This window comes from Phoenix dactylifera, unplaced genomic scaffold (assembly GCF_009389715.1).
Source record: "Phoenix dactylifera cultivar Barhee BC4 unplaced genomic scaffold, palm_55x_up_171113_PBpolish2nd_filt_p 000097F, whole genome shotgun sequence".
NCBI lineage: Eukaryota > Viridiplantae > Streptophyta > Magnoliopsida > Arecales > Arecaceae > Phoenix > Phoenix dactylifera.
Window position 1 is genome coordinate 1,136,181 of NW_024067681.1, and position 21,299 is coordinate 1,157,479.

The following is a 21,299-nucleotide window of genomic DNA, read 5'->3' on the forward strand; positions in this document are numbered from 1 at the left end:
AATATCATAATATCATTAACAATATATGATCTGTAATATATATTATTATTCTTCAATATTGGTATTATATTTAAAATATTAATATTATCATATAAATATACTAAAATAGGCCAAAGGTAGTCTTGTCATTTAAATGAACAATTTACTCTAGTGCATCATAAATATTTTGGCATAGGTATGCTACTTGGCATAGGTTTCCTTATTCCTATTTTTCTTATGCTGCTACTTTGATGTTGTAGGTCATTTTCTTTAGCACCTTGAGGAAAACTACATAGTCTGAGATGTGTATTGGACCATGGCCTTCTCATCATAGATAGAGTAGATACAAGATGGGAGGCCTAAGTCCGAGACATATGCTCGATTTCGAGGTTTTTATTTGTTATACTTTTGTAATAGGAGTAGATGATGCAGATATTTATAATAGAATCCACCTAGCATGTCATTTTATTAATAACACTTTCTGTGGCCTCCAAATGTCAACTTATAGAGAAACTTATAAAGAAGTATTGAACTATGAGCATGTTTTTGTTTGACCTGCAACAGAATATTGCAGTTAACTATTCCCATCTTCAATAGCAGTCTATGCCTACGTCTACAAGGATATGTTTAATGCAAGATTCCACTTAATGAGCTGCCAATTCTTTGTTAAACAAAAGAGCTGTCCTTGACCATTACTACCAAATCCCATTTAACAAAAGCCATTTGGCAATTAAAAAGTACTACCTATTGGGGCTCAGACCAGCACATGAGTAGAGCACGCCAAGAAAAGAGTGAATCGTGCTTTTAACTTAGCGAGTTAAAAAGGCTCCCATTCTGATGCAGGCGGCAAAGATAAGACACACATTACATTCTACCTCATTCTGATGGATTTTTGATAGCTCGGGACATCTGAAGCTTCCTCTCTGTTCAGGCAGCCTCTTAGATAGTGTTCTTCACCTAGGAGCCCTATCTTTGAGTTTCCTTAAGGTCAATTTCGACGAATCTGTTGTGAATGGAGGCAGGAGAGGAGGTGCAGAATTTGTCATTCGCGATTCGTACTTCAGAGTGGTGGCAGCGGACGTCTGCTAGTTATTTGACATTTCGATCCTTGGAACGAAGTTGAGGGCTGCCTAGGCAGGCCTTCGACATGCGAGACGAGTACTACAGGCCAGTTCGATTATCTTGAAGGGTGACTCGGCCACAGTGATTATGTGGATTTAGGAGGGTCCGAGATATGCAAGTTTGGATCACCCTTTGCTACGGAACATCTGGACGATGATGAGAGATGTAGAGGCTTTTTAGGCCAAGCATATATTCCGGGAGTACCCTATGGTTAGAGGAGGGGAAGTTGTCTTGAGCACTTCGTGAGATTGTCTTTTTCTGATTTTATTGGATGTGTTCGTACATGTATTGTATGATTGATGTGTTAAAAAAAAAAAAAAAAAAGCTCGCATGATTACAAAAGCCTCCGCCATGCCAGCCCGCACATAGCTTTTTCTTTAAAACCGCTGATTAGATTCTATTAATTGGAGCTCCACTTATTGGACGGTCCTGATCTAAGGTATAACTGGCAGTTAGCGGTCAAATTAAGATCAGACGGTTAAGAAAACAGGGAGCCGTCAGGAACGGGCAAAAGGCGAAACTTAGGAAAGGGAACCGAACGGGAAACCGACCTCGGTAAAAGTTAAAACCCTTTCGCTTCGCTTTCCATTTCCGCGGCCTCCGTCGTGGCCGATACGTTCAAACGCCCCGTAAACCCTTGGGGGTGGTTCCAAACTCCGAGACGGACTTTGGATTTGCGAGGATTCGGATCGGAATCAGGGAAAGGAGTGGAGAAATCCAGTTGGGATTCGGTAACAGTACTGAGTTCAAGCAGTAGATTTCGTAGATCTCGTGGCATTTCGGTCGATCTCCGACATGGATTCTGGGAGGTAATGCTGTTGTTCTGGCGCTGACTTTGGTAGTCTGGTGATGGCGAGGCGTCATGGATGGCAACTCCCAGCCCACACTTTCCAGGTAGAGGCGATTATCCGTTCTTATTTGACTCCAAAAATTCCTTTTTTTTTTCTTTTGGTATTGCGTTGCATATTTTTGTTGTTTCGTTCGTTTTTTCTGTTTTGATGGCATGAATTTGGCGAACTTGTGCTTTTTATTTTTCTGAGTGGGATCTAATGGAAGCTGTGAGCGGTTAGCAGTTCTTGCAATGCCGGTTGTGTTAATTTTACGGCGTGGGATTTTGATGTATTTAAAACATTCCAGGGAACATTATCTCGTAATTTGTATTGTTTGTTGTTTGTGTAAGGGGGGGATTAAAATACTTTATTTGTTGCAAATTGTTCAGAAGTTCTTTTTGCTGGTGGCTCCTTTTGTCAATCGCAAAGCCAGTTGCTGTTTCTAATGGTTCTCATGTCTTTGTAAATTTTTATTTTATTGATATTGCATGAAGCTGCACTTTTGACCATCTAGATTTGCACATCATTTGAATTACTGAGTGAATTCATATGCTTTAATTTCTGGTAGGGGCCGTAGGGCCAATTGATTCTTAAAATATTATATTTGCCTATTTATATGCTCTGTTTTTTCAACACTTCAGTTCCTTCACAAGATTTGGTTTTTCTTTGCCTCTTTTTCTTCAATCATCAAGAAAAGAAAAAGATGATCTTGCTGTAAGTTTCTTCTAACCAGTTGTTTTATCACATATCAGTTCATTAAACAAGTGTTCCAATAAGTGATGATGAAATTAAAATAAGCTAATGATGTTATTAATTGCAATTAATATATGGTTATGGTGTTATTAAGAGTTTCTAGATAGGTACAAGATTTGCAACTTAACTTGGCATGGAATTGGATCACAGGTAACTGGAACGAATACATGAAAAAAGATGTAAACTGAGAAATTAGTGATGATGAGATGACAATAAGCTAATGGTGTTATTCATTGCAATTAATATATGGCTATGGCGTTATTAAGAGTTTCCAGGCAGGTACAAGATTTGCAACTTAACTTGGCATGGAATTGGATCACAGGTAACTGGAACAAATACATGAAAAAAGATGTAAACCGAGAAATAGGTTCGTTAGAGGGGAAGAAGAAATTTATGCTCAATCCTTGACAAATCAAAAAGGAAAGAAAAATAGTTAAAGTCATTAACCTCCTAATTTTTACTTTTTTTTTCTTATCACATTAGATATGTTCATATGCAAAAACATATAACCCCATATTAAAACTAATGCTAATGTTATTATAACTTCTGTAATCACACCTTCACTTCGGACTTTTTTTAATTCGATGCCTTCTAATAGAATCAATTGACAAACGAATGCTGTTTGAGAAAAGGTATTTTGTATTATTTTATTGTTTTTTAAGTTATCTTGTGTCATATCTCATGTAATTTTAGTAGCTTTAGGCTAAACTTAACTGTCTTGAAGCTTAATCCACAAAAAACATCTAATAGATATACTTATCTATTGAGTAAAATTCCAAATATCTCTTGATCAAGTATAAATTAACAAGGCAAACGAATAAAAGTATCAAATTGGGTACATATATTTGTTTGGCAAGACATACTATTGCAAGGTGCACCATGCAAATTATTATCATTACAATAGGGTTGGTAGTTTTGATATGGACGAGGATAGTAATGAGATATCTCGTACATCAGCATTGTATCTAACTTTATTACACCGTACACTGCTGTTTATTTGTTCAGAATTAACAGCATATAACAAGATTGCATCTTTTAACAAAATTTACGTGAAATTAGCCCTTGATCAAACTATTAGAACCTTAAATAAATGTATGCCTTAATTATAAGATGACTTTTTTTTAAAAAAAAACTATTTATTTGTTAAACCAAAAAAAGTAATAAAAGAAGAGTTTTGGCCAGTTTTTGTAGTTTACCTAAACTGCCGAAATTGGTCGAAATGACTGAAATTGACCAAAACCAAATTTTTTTGTCAAATTTGGATATGTTTCGGCCGAAACTTTAAGCCTTGTTATATATTAAATATTACCATATCATTATAATACAATTATTATCCAAATGTGCATATATGTATAGAATGCTTTGTTATAATTATACAATATACTGTCATATAATCAAATGTATGTCATATATTATACTTATCACATTTTAGGATATAGTATGTGATGATATAATATAATAACATTAGTATGATATGTTTATTAATTGTATTATAAGTATATGGCAATATAATTAGCATTGGACTCCACACTTTACATTAACTCCTTGAAAAATGAGCTAATGATTTAAAATCAGTCATAGACTATCCAAATTCAAGATCGAAATTGTTGAACATGGTCTAAAATTTAAAAACTGCCTATAAACCAAAATTCATGCATTTTGATAGTTTCTAACCTAAGCATCGAGAGATGTCAAAATGGATGGTTTTAATAGCATGATATTATGTTATAATATATACTAATCATCAAAGCCTAGTGAACTGAAATCTATCCATTTTTTAAGATGTGTAGATTATAATCCATAAATAGATTTCCAATTTATGTGGCCTGTCATCTATTTTAACATGCTAGCGCAATTGATACTGTTCATTTTTGTAATGATTTGATGCATATATTAGAGACCGGTAAATATATGAAATTTGTTTTCTATGCATTATTTGTAGTTTAGATCATGTTTAACAATTTCGATCTTCAATCTGGATGGCCTATTATTGATTTTAAAGTCGTTAGCTCCTTTTTCAAGAAGTTAATATTGTAAAGTATGTAGGTTAACTCATATAATTATATTATATTTATGTGATGGTATATTGCTTCATATTACTATAATAGTTATTATGATTATGTTGTGTTTGTAATGGCAGTGTACTCTGAGGATGAGAGGGGTACTAGTAATAATAAGAGGGGAAGGTGCAATCAGTTTCAAGTCAAGTTGTGATCTGTGGGAGGGAATGCACTCGTGACCAAATATGGCTGCAAGTGGTTTTGCGATAAAAAGTCAAAAAGTTAAGTTAATTACTTGCGGTTGAAGCAGTTTGTCGCAAGGTCGAAGGAACCGGTACCGGACCCCGTACCGATTTCTTGGCAGGACGGCTCAGTACGGGCCTGCGCTGTGCCGCGACGGGTTCGTACCGACACAGCGGAACAGACGAGGGAGAATGAGAGAGGAAAGGAGAGAGAGAGAGAGAGCGGGGGAGGGAGGGAGGGACACCGGCAGAGGGCCGATGGAGCCCAACGCCGGCCCCCTCGCGGCCTCCGCCGGTCTTCGCCGGGCTCCGCCGGCCTTCCGCCGGCGTCCTTTCCCTCTCCCTTCCTCTTCCTCTCGCTCTCTCTTTTTGTTTCCCTTCTTAGGCTTCGGGAACGCGTCCCGTTTTTGGAGCCGAAACCGTACCGGTGAGCCATTGGTACGGTTCGAAACGGATGGAACCGCCCTGTTCGGATCGGTTTTGCCGACTTTGGTTTATCGGCTATCATAGACGTTGGTATAGTTACTCACAACAAACTCACTTACAGCTGGCATCATTGCAAGCAACCAAACAATCCTTGATTGAATCCATCCTCACAATGCCTTGGATGTCATCCAAATGTTGGATCCCCATTGCATCTCTAATATTTGATGATGGAGACCTAGTATAGGACTTATTAATGATCATACAGTTGGATGCCCAATCGGGTCTCCTTGGTCAATGATGAATCACCTTATTGGCAGCTGGACAAAAGCAGATTATAGAATCTTTAAATCATGACCGAATGGATTCAATAATTGATGCTAGATCGTTGGTTGTTGATTTAACAATCATGTCTTCTGGTTATTGCTCCTCTTTTAGATTTTTGTTGATTGGATCGTCTGCAGTGTTCCTTTCATTGTCAACTAGATTTGAGATTTTGGAGTACTATTGACATTTTCAAGGGATGAATGTCAACACAAGTGATCCCCCTTAGTTCATCCTCTACTATAGGATTAATAAACAATTGATCTTCAGCCATGGAAATTTAATTTGGTTTTCAATATCTTCATTGATTGTCTCAAATCCTTTTTCTCCCTGTTTGCAATGAAACTTGCTATCTGGAGGAAAAAGATCAATCCCTTTCATCAATACATTCCATTTTTAAAAATTTTGCAGTAAGCTCCTAATTTTTCTGCTCAAAATAGTGATCTATGCATTCAAAAGTAAATCATGTGTTAAGGTGACAGCTCATATTACCGATGCAATTTGCCAAATGTTGTTGACAGTGTTTTCAGTCCATATGCTGCTCTATAAAGAAGGCAGTTTGTTATTTTATTCTGCACTGAGGATATTGCTGCTTTAACACCATTGTTATGTAGAGATATGATCAATCTTAGCTTGGAAGATCTGCATGGAAATTAATCCATGACCTGGTCAAACTAATGCTCATCCTGGAGGTTCATGTTTAATCCTCAAATTAGAATCACAATAAGGTTGGAAACTAGAAGAAACAGATCAGAGAAGCAAGGAACAGAGGTTAATTGGATACATAGGGGAGGAGAGAAAAGAAAAGAAAGGAAATTAGAGAAGACAAAGGAAGAGAAAAGAAATCACAAGAGAAGAGAAGGAGAGTTTCTCTTCTCTCTGGCTTGCTGCATTCCTGGAGTTATTTGTCACGCTCATTGCACGTGTGCCTTCCAATTTCAATGAAGTTATATTATTACAATAAAATTATTTGGTTTAAATATAATCAAGATGCTTCATTCCAACTTTTGTACCATAAGTTCTCTATGCAAAATCACCTGTAGTTCTATATTTAAACTGCCAATAATAGTTTTAAATTTTGTAGCAACCAACTGAAGTAATCCTCTTTTCAACATTGTAATGTATAAAACTATCATATGCAAAATAGCTGCAGTTATGCATTAGGTTACTGTAGCTATATTATGTAGCTATTTATTACACAGGTCACTTGATTTTAGCACCTCTCATTAAACATTATATTATTTTCTACTAACATAATATGATTAAAATAGCCAGACTACTTTGCAAGCTTATGGTGAAAACCATGTAAGGAAGTCCTTATCCAAGAAAAAGTCAAAGGGAATGCTTGATCATTGCCATGTTATTGCAGTATCCAATTGGAAGTTTTGAACATATACTCCAATTTTCTCAGAAGTCCTGACATGTTTTGCTAAGAGACTTAGCATAGGTCCATAGGGAAACTGAAAGTGAATTACTGCTTCAGCATTAATGTGACTTTTTTTTATGAAAAGGGAAAAAAAAATTTCCACTTTGGTCCAGCTTGCAGTGCATGGAAGATTTTGCCCCCTCTTCCATACAGTATAAAAAAGGGACTTTGAGACACATGTTTGTTATCGCATGGTAAGTGTGTACGGAAAATTCATTATGAAGTCATATCCACATTTCAGAGCCCAATGCCTATTGCAGGCAGGCAGGGCCAAGTTGCAGCAGACCCCTAAGTAGCACAATTCAGTAATGGCAGGCCTGTATGGAGTTTGTTGTAGAAGACATCGGGTGAACTAGCCTTTCATTTAGCTTGCTATTACGATATTCTTCTGTAACATTACGACTTAGCAGTCTACCATGTGATCTTGAATTATAGGATGCAGTTTGACCTTGCTCCTAATGCACCCTCAGTTTCATTATTCTCACCTATGCAGCTCCTTCGTGAAAATTTCATGTCATATTATCATGATTCTCACCTATGTGGCTCATTCGTGGAAATTTCATGTCATATGATCCAACTGAATTGTTCACTTAATATAGTTAATAGAGGCAGGTGTTTGAGATCTATGTGCTACATGCAAAATATCATTTTGGTTGTTATGGTGTTTTGCATACGTTAAGATCTAGTTGATGGTTTCACCATATATTGAGTTCCTCCGATTACTGATGCTGAAGGATCTGATATGTTGCATGTAAGTGGATATGCATGGTCAAGTTAGTGACATAAATTGTACACCTTCAAGAACTTGTGTGTTTAAAACAAGTAACGCAACTATTAGGGTATATGCCTCCTCTGTTGTAGAAGTGATCCAAGCAAAGAAGGTTCTAAAATCACTTCTGACGACCTCTAATTTTAGACTTTTGCTGCTTTGGTTGAACATTATTGACGAAGGTTGATCATAATCAGATATGGTTAAGCATAGTATACCATGCATGGCATTGCAGCTGATTATGCCACTTTTTGTCGTTTCTAGAAGCTTAGTTCTGTTGCGCTAGATACCTGGAACCATAACTCAATTTTAAGAAGCTTGTATCGAGTTTTTATTCACTACCGGTACGGTATCGTATGCCTAGTACCGAGCAATAACAAAGCTAACACATCCTGTATTGAGTGTCAATACCGCGAACATACCTGTATGGACTCCATACCAGCATGATATAGGTACAGGTACTGAAACTGGTATTGCAAACTATGTTTGTTAGAACTTATAAGTATTGAAATTAAGTTTGAGAGATGTGCCTTTTTGAAATACAAGCTTGATTTTTGATTATGTGGCAAAATATGAGTTTCTAGAACTGACAAAAGTTACATGCTCAATTTTGATTGGACATGGCCATACATTTTAATACCGTTGATGCTCTTATAATCATACATAGCCAAGTATGGTCCAAAAAATGGCAAAAGTTTAAACTTGGTTACTTTGAACTTGTAAGAAGTGAATTTTGAATTTTTTTCCACATAAATTTGTCCTAAAAGTGACAATCAAATATGGGAGTTTCACCCGGTTGCTTATCAAAAGATAGGGATAAGTGTCACCTGACTCCATTACCTTCAGATCTGTTGACATGCAAGCAAGCAGATCTCTTTAGACATACTCATTTCCAGTCAATTATGTGATTTCTCGGGCTGTTGCATATCAAAAGAGTGAAAGAAAATAACTTCACCATCTCTAGATCCATTAACATGGAAGTGAGCAAATCTGAACTCACTTTTAACCAGCTCATTTCCAACTCTTCCTGGACTTTCATGTAGCTAAACTTGCCCAAAGTCCATTGAACCTTGTGTTATTCACTAAGTTGATTTGAAAAGAAAAAGGTTGACCAAGATAAGATCCAAAGTATTAAATAATTGACACATTTAGATTTCCAAAAAGGAGACAGGCATGTATGGTCTAACACCTGAATCATGTTCCAAAGGTCTGGGGTGATGAAGATTTTTAGAGCTAATATAGCATTTCTGTCCATATTGCGTTCCATTAGGAAAGTAAGAATAATGATAAGAGGCATATTTTTTATTGTTGGGGCTGTCATGGGTGGAGGGATCTGATGAACTGATCCAGGAGGAAACAAATTGCTATGTCCATTACAAAAACATAGGATGAAGAAAAGTTTTGATTATTTTGAATATCTTGTGTGCAGATTTGCAGAATTTGGTTATTCTCAGAAGTTTTTTATGTAGGCTTTACCCTAAGTGTGTGTGGGTGCGTCTCTCCATATCAAGCAGGTGGGCAGGTTGGTGTGGGTTTGTGGGCTTGCAGGTGTGCATGGGAGGGCGCATGCATGCATGCCCATGTCCCCTTAGATGTATACACTCGCAGAAAAGTAAGTATATTTATACATACACATATAAATAGGTATATATAAATACCCATATGTGCATATATGTACACAGGCACATGTAATAATTTTGTAATGCTAAGCATTTCCGATGGTAAAAATAACACAAGTGCACTTATGAAAGCACATAACGGAACCTAGATGATTTCAACCATATCCACAGATAGTTATGTGAACATAGGTGCATTATAGAACACACATACTCACGAAACACATGCATCATAGGCACACATGAGCACACAAACACAGTTATAATATCACACAACACAAACTCGTAAGTGTCGTAACACATCTCGCAGCCATTCATAGTGCATGCACATGTAGAGTCATGTAGACATGCTTTTAGTGCATTGGCATCTCCATGAGGCGCATTTTTAAGGCATGAGCACGCATGCATCATAGGCACACATGAGCATACACAGTTATAACATCACGCTACACAAACTCTTAACACGCCTTGCTGCCATTGATAGTTGCATGCACACGTAGAATCATGTGGGCATGCTTTCTAGTGCAGTTGCATCTAAGTGAAATTCATTTACGGCTCAAAGATTAGGGGTGTCAATCTCGACCTGCTGGGTTCATAGATCTGATCCCGCCCTTCCAGCAGGTCAGGTTGGGCTTGAGTTAAAAACCCTTTGACCCATTGGGTCATGAGGGCTTTATGTGTAATGATATATATATATATATATATATATATATATATATATATATATATATATATATATATATATATATATATATATATATATATATATAGATATATATATTCACATTATATATTGTTGTTTTATGTAATGAGTGACATGAGCCATCAGATATTTGATCTAATAACTCAAAATTTAAAGAAAAATAGATGGAGAAAGATTGATAATTTTTGTATTGTTAATGCATTTAGTTGTTAATCAGGTTTTGATTATTTGATACAGGTAAAAGATTTTGAGATAACTTGTAGTACAAATAGTATAATGAAAATGAAAAGATGTGCACTCAGTTGAAAATAGGAAAGATGTACTGTGTGGATAAAATTGCTTTTCATTTTTCATTTCTGTTTTCTCGAAAACTGCTTCTCATATAATTTATTTCATTGCGGTTTGTTGTTTGTCTATGAACTGTGTCTTTCTGGAGTGGAGCTTCTTCACATATGAATGTTTTACTACTTTTATTCACTGATGTTGTTTTTTGGTTGGTAGGTGGTTGCAATAACAGTATTCTTTGTGCTATCTATTGCGTTCTATGCCTTTTTTGCACCATTTCTGGGAAAGGACGTATATGAGTATGTAGCTATTGCTGTTTATAGTTGTTTGGTAAGTATTTTTGTTTCTGATTAATAATATCTGTATTCAAAATTGATAGTCTCTTGTATCTTCTGACATCCATATCATATTACTGTTGTTTCAGGCTCTATCTGTGTTTATTCTCTATGTCAGATGTACTGCTATTGATCCTGCTGACCCTGGGATTTTAATCAATTTTGAAGGGGCATCAATTTATAAGGCACAGAGTAAGATCAAGTTGTTTGTTGCTTGTTTCCATAGAAATTTATCATGTATAACATTAAAATACATTTTGATCTTCTTGTGTGGGAAATTGGGGATGAAGGTTCTCTAGAAGAGCCTAGCAAGATAGGCTTGAAAGCCGAGGAAAAAACTGGGGAGCATAAGTCAACAACCTGCCATAGTATTGGCTGTTTCTTTTGTGCTCTTTTGGTTAAAGAAGATTGCTGCAAAGATGAGGATATCACTGAGCAACAAGCCAGCAGCGATGAGGCACTATTTTGCACGCTATGCAATGCAGAGGTGAAAAATTCAAACTTATCTAGTTGTCATGTTGCTATTGGCAGGATAGTCAAGTGCCTTTTTTTTTCTTTTGCATAGTTGTCAGACTTTTCATTTTCTTTGATTGTAACATTGTTCTACGTAGCTTGCATTTGGGCTAGAAAAACTCATTATGCTTATATCATCTCCTCCATGATATTTCTTATCTTCATTTATGTTATGCCTTTTATTGCCTGTTGAAGTCCAACTGATTAACTCTTATGGCTTTGGAGTAGACCACTGACTTCACAAATCCTAATAATAAACAATTAAAACATTATTATTATTTTATCCCTAAATAAACATGTTCTGTGGTTGATCCAGGCATACAATGACTGTTATTACAGTTAACATAAAATAATAGCCCAAAAGGGTCCGTTAAGAGGGGATATGAGAGATACAAGGAATTGGTGTAAAGAGCAAGTCTTTTATCATTGTTATAATTCCATTATAATGGCCCCCTCTAAAACCTAGACTGTTATCAACTATAATGATCATTATATGCATAGATTTGCTTATACTAGGATTATTTTAAACAAAATAATAATGGTTGTAGCAGTTGTTATTTACTGTTATAATGATAAATAATGATTAATAAAAACAATGTTATTGCTAGCCCAAACTTTTCTTCACCTAATAAAAAAATGTATTCAGCTGGTGAAAAGAAGAATTTAGAATAGTTATTTTATCTAGTTAAACAATGTAAATGCCAAGTAATAATTGTAATTTACATTGTAACAATCATTATATTAAAATAACAGCTTGATAATAGTTAATTTTATATTTATATAATCATATGTTACTAGAATGATCTTTTTTGAAGCTATTATGGTGCCCATTATCTTGTGTTTCTACAAGGAATAAGAGTAAGCTGATGGGCGTTTCATTTTAAGGAAAAAAAAAGAGATTAAAAATATATTATTAAATGCAAATGCTCCTCAAAGGGCATCATCAAAGCCTTGCTACGGAGGAAAATAATCCATCAGCCACAAAAAATAATAATACTAGAAACAAGAAGGAGCACATGGATGCAAATAGTGGTCATGTTTCTTTGATTTTTTTATATTGGATGAAAGCCAATGTGGGGATGCCTTACCCATTGGAATTCTCCCAGCTGGTTTTCCAAGCCCTAAGCAAGTATCACTTATGGCATTAAATATGATGCTAGGTGGCGCTACCTCATGGCATGTAGGCATTTTCCAGCTACATGCACAAGTATACTGAGCAATCCTCCTCGGTAACATAGTTTGGTTTTATTTGAGGAATCTGCAATTGACTTTATTTAACAGTTAATTGAGTAGTCCCTAATTATTGAACTAGAAGAAAGCAATCAATCGTGCGATCTTTCAATCATGTCAAAGTCCTTCATTGGTCTTTGTTAGTAAGTTTTGAAATTCTAATAAAAACAAGATGGTAGAATTCATGAAGATCTTGGGAATGAGATCTACATGGTGGAAGCAAATGGGGAAATAATTTTTTTAGTTTTAAATTTTTATTGAATTTTCATTTTTTTTGATTTAGTAATTTTTTAATGCTAGCTCTGTAGTCCTATATTCCTATTTTAAGTTAGATTGAATTTAGAGGTCCTACATGGCTATATGTTGGATTAGGTAAGTCCTAAAGTAATTTAGGCTTTAATTTTCCAATTTTAGGTTTTCCTATGTGGTATTATGCAAATCTTAGTTTTATAATTTAGGACAGGTTTTGAATTGGAGAACAAATGCTTAGTCGTAATTACTTGGTTCAACTTAAGAAAGTTTAGAAGATTGCTCGAGTCTATGAATAGTTTACAAAGGCCAGTTGAAAGGGCTGCTTATGCTGAATATTTTATTTTCAAGAAGTAAATAGTTTCATTGGCCATATCTAGCCTTTTATCACTCTCTCTTCCCTTTGTTTTGACTCATTTTTCATTTAAATCATTTTCTTTTTTTTTATTCTAATTTTTGCTTTTAACATGCCAAATTAAAGTATGTCATCTTGGTACTGGGCTCTGTACCGATGCCACTAGATTACTATGTCGGTACATTCGGTATGGAGGCCGGTTCGGCATACCGAGTGTTGGTATGCGCTCCGTACTGCATACCAGTATGGAATTGATATAGTACGGTATGCCTTGTATCGTCCAGTTCGATACGGTATGTGGCATACCTTGTGCCAAATATCTATTACTTATTATCTTTTTTTAGTCTTGTGGTCCAGTATTATTTATTTGCTCACATTTATTAAAGCCTTCACTTATAAATTCAGAGTGGGCAGAGTTCCATATGTTGCCTGAATTAAAATTCATGACAGGACTAAGATCTCTCTGAGCACCTAAAAAACATCAAATCTCTTTCCCTAGTATCCACACTCATTCTTTAAATTCTTGGGTGGACCTAGAAACCTTTCCTATTTCCTTAAATTGACAAAATCATTCACAGACCTTTGTCCTGCTTATTGAGACTAGAGAACAGCCAATGGAAAAAAGCAGCAAAATCCTACATCTCATAGCCCATTAAGTCAACCCCATGTGTAGAGAAACATGGTTTAGACGACAAGAGAATAAATGTCAGTAGTGTCTATGTATCATCTACATGATATTTATATCAACTCCACATGCACCAGATTAGGTAAGCAAAGAGTGATCAAGTTTGCAGTTGAATTTACTTGTCAGAGAAAGATATGCACCTGTCAGACGGCTATAGTAATGCTTCTGCTGCTCCTACTAGGAACAGTAACAACAACAATAACCATAATGTCACTTCTGTGCTTGATGAATTCATTTCAGTTAGCTTCATCTTATATCCTACAGAATGTCAACTTATTTTTTATTTTCTAAATGATATTTTTTAATTGTTTGGATTGGGATATAATGTGCATAGTAAGTGTTGACATTTATTGTTCACACACACATTTGCAGCTACATGAGCTATTGAGATCTACTAATACTTGATCATTTTTGGAAAAATATGATATATATGTCCACTTTTACATTTATAATGGTTCTTAGGTGCGTAAATTGAGCAAACATTGCAGAAGTTGTGACAAATGTGTAGACGGATTTGATCATCATTGCCGGGTATATTTCCAGAGTTCATCTTGCTTTCCTTTTTGTCCCTGTATTTACTAAATTGATTTTGATGGTTCAAGGTTCTTGTCCTTTGGTGCAGTGGTTAAACAATTGTGTTGGGAGGAAGAACTATATTACATTTTTGTTTCTCATGGTCATGAGCCTTGCATGGGTAGGTGGTGGAGTGTCCAATAGTGGTTCTTATTTCTACTTCTGAAATCTGCATTCTTGGGACTTGACTATTCTCATGATTTGTGGTCTTTAGTGATGGTAACTTCTTTTGCTGTTTATAAGCTTGCGGTTGAATGTGGGGTTGGTATTGCTGTCCTTGTCCGGTGCTTCACTGATAAAAGGGCGACTGAAACTCAGATAGCTGATAGGCTAGGAGATGGTTTCTCCCGTGCTCCTTTTGCTACAATTGTGGTATGCATCAACAATATTTGATCCTTTTTTTAACCAAATTGCACTCCTATGAATTTATGTAGATGCTAAATTGAACAGTTCCATTTTATAAGGTTAGAACTAGGAATTTTTAGAGAAGATGGTAATGACATCTTTTAACATAACGTTGTGTAGTCCTTAAACAATGATTTTTTTAGTGCTTTTTATATTAAATGCTGTAAATTTTTAAATGTTCCTTTTCCATGATTTAACAAGAAAAGTTTATAAAAGCTTCTCTTTAGGATCAGTTCCATGTGAAAACGTTGCATTTTATGCAAATTTTCAAGTCTGTTGGAATAATATAGGACACTGTTGCTTTCGTACACTCTTAATAAAATTCTAACAATGTATTATAACAAAAGTTACATCTTTTTTTAAGTCTACAAGATAATAATATATTTTGTTATTGCTAGTATTAATATTTGTTCATATAAATCCTCTTGAATACTGATACCTAGAATAATTGTTTATTTTTGCAATTGCATGTGTCATAAATGAAATCAATTATTCACTAAATGTGATTATACGGAAGAATTTGATTTCATTCTTGGATTTGGAAAAGTCTAGGATGGAAGATTCCATCATTGGATGAGATGTTAGTATCTTACATATCAAACTTTTGGCATGTTAAGTTGTTAGTGTTTGTGACGCACAAGACACAAGGTTGTTACAGGCTGCTGCCTAACCGCCTAAGGGTTCCTGCCTAGGCGCATGGACAACCAGACTTCATATGGTCCTCGCACTTTCTAGGTCTTTAGGCGAGGTGGCTGCCCAAGTACCTACGTTGGCACCTCGCATCATGGGTGCTGCTTTAGTTGGGGCCGGTGCCTTTCCTTTGATTTATTTGAGGCATTAAACTTAAACTAATTTTCTCTTTATATAAAAAGCATTTACTTCAAAAGAGACAAGGTGAGTCCATTTATAACGTGTTCCTTTAGATACTAATTGATGCTTGATAGTGTCATGTCTCTAAGAAGCTTTAATGTAAGTACTTAAATTAAAGATTTCATTATTGCATAACTTATGTAGCTGATGGGCCTTTTGGTTGATCAATATAGTGTTATTTGATGCACTTCTTGTAAACTATGCGTGACCCTATATATGTCTTTCGTAGGTTGTTCAACAAGCTTTCACACCCATACTTTGGAGCTTGCTTTAGAGTTACTTGGGAAACATAGCTTCTGTTCATGTTGCAATGGAAATTGGAACATTTATCCCTCGGGATATTTAAGTAATATCACAATGACAGGAAACGAAGTAATATCACAATGTGGTAGCGACATTAGATTTTTTACCTACTATATTTTTCACTAAGTAGACTACAATACTTGAAAGGGGAGAGAGCAAAATGTGGGAGATACTTGGGATTGTCTATTTGTCTCTTGATGAACCATTTGGAGGCTATTTATTGGTGAAAGCAGTGTCATTGAAGATGAGCTAGTTGAAAATTGATTGCTTTTTCGCGAATGTGGGGAATTGGGGGAATAAGGTTTAAGGTTTAGCGGATTAGTCTTCTCTTATTCTTGATGAAGGTTTAACCTCTAAATGATTTATGCTTAACTTAGATGATAATGCATTATGCTCTAAAAATATTTCTTGCATACGTAACACATATATGGATGTATGTATATATTATAATGTTTTTATGTACATATGTCTGTAAATGCTTACTATGTCGTGCCTATATTTTTTATCCATCTCCATATCTTAAATCCATATTATTCAGTGCTTATATTGGTTCATATCAACAACTGATATGCTGAAGAAAAAAGAATAGTATTTAGTTACTTTATTGTTAGAAATAAGAGAATTATAAATTATAATTTGAAAACATACACTCCAAAGGTTGTATACAGTGAGTTGGTTTAACTGTGTATTCATTAGGATTTAGAGTTTCAGACTCCTGCATACCTTAGACGTATCTTGAGCTGAAATATTGCAGCATTTAGTTTCATTTCAGGTGGGTTCCAGACAAGCTATAAAGAGGGTCCAAGAAAATTAGTTGAATGTAGCAGCAATGCGAATGTTGAGATTGATGTATGGTAAATCTAAGAGATCGTGAGTCAAAAAAATAAGAATACTGGAGAAGTTTAGGAGTTGCACGAATTAGGACTTTGACAAATTGATTGAGATGATATTGGCATGGATGACAAAGTTCTACAAGGAGTTTTACTTTGTTCATAGTTGAAGGTTGTAGGAAAAGGGGGGAATATACATGAATGAAAATTGTGAGAGAAGATATGAAAAAAACCTCTAATAACATCAAAGGTAGCATTAAAAAGGAATGCTTGATAAATGAGGACCCATAAATTTGACCTGAAATAGTCAGACTGGTTGTGGCCAGTATTGGACTCAAACGATACAATTGATTTTTTTATTTTTGATAGTAAAAAGTTTTCAGTTCGAACCATAACTAGAAAATGATGTATCTTTTAGAAATGATTTTTTCAAGTCAAACCGTAAGAAAAAGAAGAAAAGTTTCAGGATGTAGCTAATCATAGAAGTGTAAAGAATATGATAAATTTAAGGTTTTATTTAGTTTAAATCATACGGGCATTTGTCATTACTGCTTTATATTTAAATTGGTAATCTCTCCTTTCTGAGATAATAATAAATATGCCATCTTTTGTCTATATCAGAGAGAATCTAAATGATTTCAATCAAAAATGTATTTCTGAGGAAACCAATTTGGTTTCTTAAATGCAGATAGCATGTTGTTGGAATATTTTTTTTTTTCAATGTTCTACTTTGGTTTGACAATATAAGTACTGTAACATTATTGGTGAATGTTCTGTTTTTGTAGAACATTTTAAATCGTTGATTCACATTTTCCTCTTTTATATTGCATTATTGAATCAAGTTTGTGTATCAGGACAGCCAAACATATCTTGATGATATAGGATGTCAGGTTTGTTGGAGCAAGCCGATTATATGTGGTTTAAATCATTAAAAAATACATCTCCTTATGTATACATAGTATTTCCGTGGATGTTATTGCATGTATGTTTAGCCCAGTATGTGCTGTAAAATCTTGGATTTTTTTTTTGCGATTTTTCAAGATGATATATTGTTATCATTTTGTAACTGATTTTAGTGCTTCTTCATGTAGGGTAATGAGGAATGAAGAAAGATAACCAAATAAAGCTGGGTCTAATTAAGAATCTAGAGAATTGGTTAAGGCCATTGGGAGGCTAGGGATGGCCCACATTATTTGATAGGTTGCAGGATCACTTATGTTGAAGCTCATGTTCCCATTTTCAAAGTTTGAAGTTAAAATTGTCTAAGATCTTTGGTCTTGTGATCTTGCAAAAATGAGGATGACTGCATCAATCTTTTCTGGAATTTCACATAATACTGATGGTTGAAATTACCTTATGAAATCAATGTTTATGATTCTGGCCAGATGTTGCAGAGTTGTTTCTTATTTCGATAAATGGGAGGGACAAAGAGGGATTTTGGTTGTCAAGTAACAGTTGAAGAGTAGATGAATGCAGCGACTCCTTATGGTGATTCTTGGTCAGAGTTAGGATTATCACATTGTTTGGTAATAACCGTGTGTTCAGAGTAAGGAACAATTTTCAGTAGTAAGACTTTTGTTGCAGAGATAGTTGTTATTTGGAAAAGTTAGAAAATATCCGGGTGGAACGGGTGGACCAAATGCTTAACTAAGGGTCTTGTGGAGTTTTTACTTGTTTACATTTGCTAAAGATTTCAAACCCGCTACTGTTTTAGAGAAGAATTATGTGACTTGAGAATGTTATTCCAGATATGAGCACCACGAGAATGGTTGATGAACTTGAGAGACCTAAATGATGAGAGCAGTGTGTAAATGTCTATCATCCTTTCAAGGGAGGAATTAATACTGTAGAGAGCAGTGGACTTCTTTGTGTAGCAGGAATTTTGATGAAGCAAGTATCCTGTTGTTATCATGGGAATCATTAAGGAAAATCTTGGTAAAATAAAAACATCATTTCATATTGTAATACTGAAGATCCAAGAAAAATGATTGAGAAGTTGAAAGCTAAGGATATTGAAGATATTAAACTCTTGATTCTATACAGATATTAAACTCTTGATTCTATACCAATTGCTTCAAGCTTAACTTAATCACATGGTTGGAATATCAACTCTACTCACCATAATCTCAGCATTGGTTTTTTTGATCAATAACATCAAGCAAAATGAAAAATGCCATACTGCCCAATGGCAAGAATCCTAGAATCCACCATAGGTTGTTATATATAATCATGCAAATTTTATTTTCACTTTGTTTTTTAGCTTGGTTCCCACAATACCATAGCTTTCTGGTTCATCTCATGAATATGATAGAAGAGATCCATTCTAGAATATTTTGACTTAAATTTTAATTTTTTTCTTGGTTAATTATTTTGAAATTTTGGAAATCCTGCTTCAAAAGAGTATTGGTAGCCTAAATCTAATGCAGCATCAGATATTTATCTTTAGATGATATAATGGGTGGCTTGCAATCTACTGACTATTTTGTTTCAGGCCTTATGTACAGCTCTTTCGTTGCTGGCTTCTGTGCCTTTGGGGGAACTTTTCTTTTTCCACATGATATTGATTAGGAAGGTTGGATACTTGAATAGCTGCTATTTCCCTCTGCCTTTCGTTAATCTTTGTATTTATTTTATGGATCACTTCTATTTCCCTCTTCTTTATATTATTCTTGTAATTTATTCGACAGACAACCTGATACCTTAGTTATTTTAATCCTTGTATAGGGTATCACGACATATGAGTATGTAGTCGCAATGAGAACACAGAGTGAACCCCCTTGTCCATCTGTACATGAGGATCTCCAAAGCTTGCCATCTTCACCAATGAGTTCAGCTGCCACCGCAATAAGTGGAAGCTCTCTTGGCTTGCAGTACAGAGGTGCATGGTGTACACCTCCACGAATCTTTGTGGAGCAGAAGGTAGTTCTTTCATAAATCATGAAACACATCTTTCAATGTGCGACTCTTTTCTGTGTCCCCCACTGATTTTCTCTCTCTAATAACAGGATGAGATAATCCCACATTTAGAACCGGGCCGAGTTCCATCGACAGTCGATCCTGATGCCATGGATTCATCAGAAAGAGGAAAAAGGCCAACCAAACGTCCAGTTCGCATCAGTGCTTGGAAGCTTGCAAAGTTGGACTCTAATGAGGCCATGAGAGCTGCAGCAAAAGCCAGAGCCTCATCATCAGTTTTGAAGCCCATCAGTTCCCGCGTCCAATATGATGCTGACCGATGCTCAAGCGGGAACGTAAGTAGCAGAAGCAGCACTGTAAGCGCCGATGTTGGCTTTCATAGAGAAAATCGGTTGGGTATTTTGAAGTCTTCACCTCTGAAGACGTCTTACCCACCAAGCAGAGCAAGCAGGGAGGACCCCGAAATCTATCCTCAAACTCCAAGTAGCTTCGGCAGCCCTCACCACACCAACTCATTGAGTCTTGCTCCATTGGAGCAGCAACCTTCCAACACGAAACACTTCAACCCGATATACCAGTCATCAGCAAATCGATCTCCTTTATCACTGAAATCAAATGATGGGAATGAAAATATGGCTGGCAATAATTCAGAGCAAGGGCCTCCTAGGCAAAGCACCACAAGTACCTTAGTGGGAAGTTCAAGGACCTCAATTTACTGGGATCCTGAAGCTGGTCGTTTTGTGTCCTCTCAGAGTACTCTGGGGTCGGCTTCTCAGGGTGCTCGCACTGAGCTTTTGTGTACTGAGCAATCTATATTCTTTGGCGGTCCTCTTATAAATGAAACCACGTCAAGGAGCTTCAGACATGTTGGTGCTTCGAATCAGAGGCAAGGTTGGATTGACAGGTCAAGGGGGTCTCGCCAACTTCCTGTGTTTGTCCCCAGTGACTCTCAGATTGATCAGTTCTCTAGATTGCCATGAAAAATTTGTAGATAGAGTCGTATTTTTACATTGTTTGCAGGATTATTCCTTTTATGAGGATCCTCTTTGCTTCTTAACACACTGAGAACCTTCTTAGGAGTTTCTCTAGATGTTTTACGCATTCTCATTTCATATATAGTTTCCTCTGCGCTGGGTTCAATGAGCTTAGTTATATAGATGGATTTTGGAGATTAGGTTTTTGAGAAAAGGATGGAAAGCCCCTTAAACATTTCTTTAGGATCATGAAATCTGGACAACAGGAATGCAATCTTAGAAACAGTCACCAGAAAAAGTGATTTTTTATTCACATCTAATTTCAGTACCAACAAATGTTGACAAATGAAACCAGATATCTTTGACCTCCTCTGGCAGCATATCTGAAATTCCTGCTTCTCTCTTTCCCAATCTTCCGCCAAACAGCAGTCACAAGCATGCCTCTTTTTTGTATCTTTTTGGTTTTTTTAATCCTCTATCAACCCCAAAATAATGATAATGACCCTACCCTCCTTTCCATGATAGCATAAAGCACAGGTATTTTGGGGCCTGCCAGATTTTTTTTACCAAATTATCTGCAGTTAAATCT

At 35.8% G+C, this 21,299-nt stretch overlaps 1 protein-coding gene across 2 annotated transcripts; it reads left to right on the forward strand.

Annotated features, from left to right (window-relative positions):
• Positions 1-1,683: 1,683 nt before the first annotated feature.
• On the forward strand, positions 1,684-20,876 carry LOC103704933 (protein S-acyltransferase 21). 2 transcript variants are annotated; one of them, XM_008788458.2, is made up of 10 exons: positions 1,684-1,995; positions 10,689-10,802; positions 10,897-10,999; positions 11,098-11,294; positions 14,302-14,370; positions 14,462-14,533; positions 14,656-14,784; positions 19,312-19,392; positions 19,545-19,739; positions 19,826-20,876. In XM_008788458.2, the coding sequence occupies exons 1-10, from the start codon at positions 1,951-1,953 to the stop codon at positions 20,714-20,716; spliced, it is 1,896 nt and encodes a 631-aa protein (XP_008786680.2). In that variant the 5' UTR covers positions 1,684-1,950; the 3' UTR covers positions 20,717-20,876. The 2 variants fall into 2 exon arrangements, with proteins under 2 accessions (XP_008786680.2, XP_038972438.1); XM_039116510.1 differs by lacking the exon at positions 10,689-10,802 and having other exon boundaries at positions 19,826-20,716.
• Positions 20,877-21,299: the final 423 nt, after the last annotated feature.

Bases quoted from the DNA above. Each gene is read 5' to 3' on its own strand.
- LOC103704933 (XM_008788458.2), top strand. From the start codon at position 1,951: ATGGCGAGGCGTCATGGATGGCAACTCCCAGCCCACACTTTCCAG. The intron at 1,996-10,688 runs GTAGAGGCGATT...TTTGGTTGGTAG, and splicing joins TCCCAGCCCACACTTTCCAG to GTGGTTGCAATAACAGTATT. The intron at 14,534-14,655 runs GTAGGTGGTGGA...GCTGTTTATAAG, and splicing joins TGGTCATGAGCCTTGCATGG to CTTGCGGTTGAATGTGGGGT.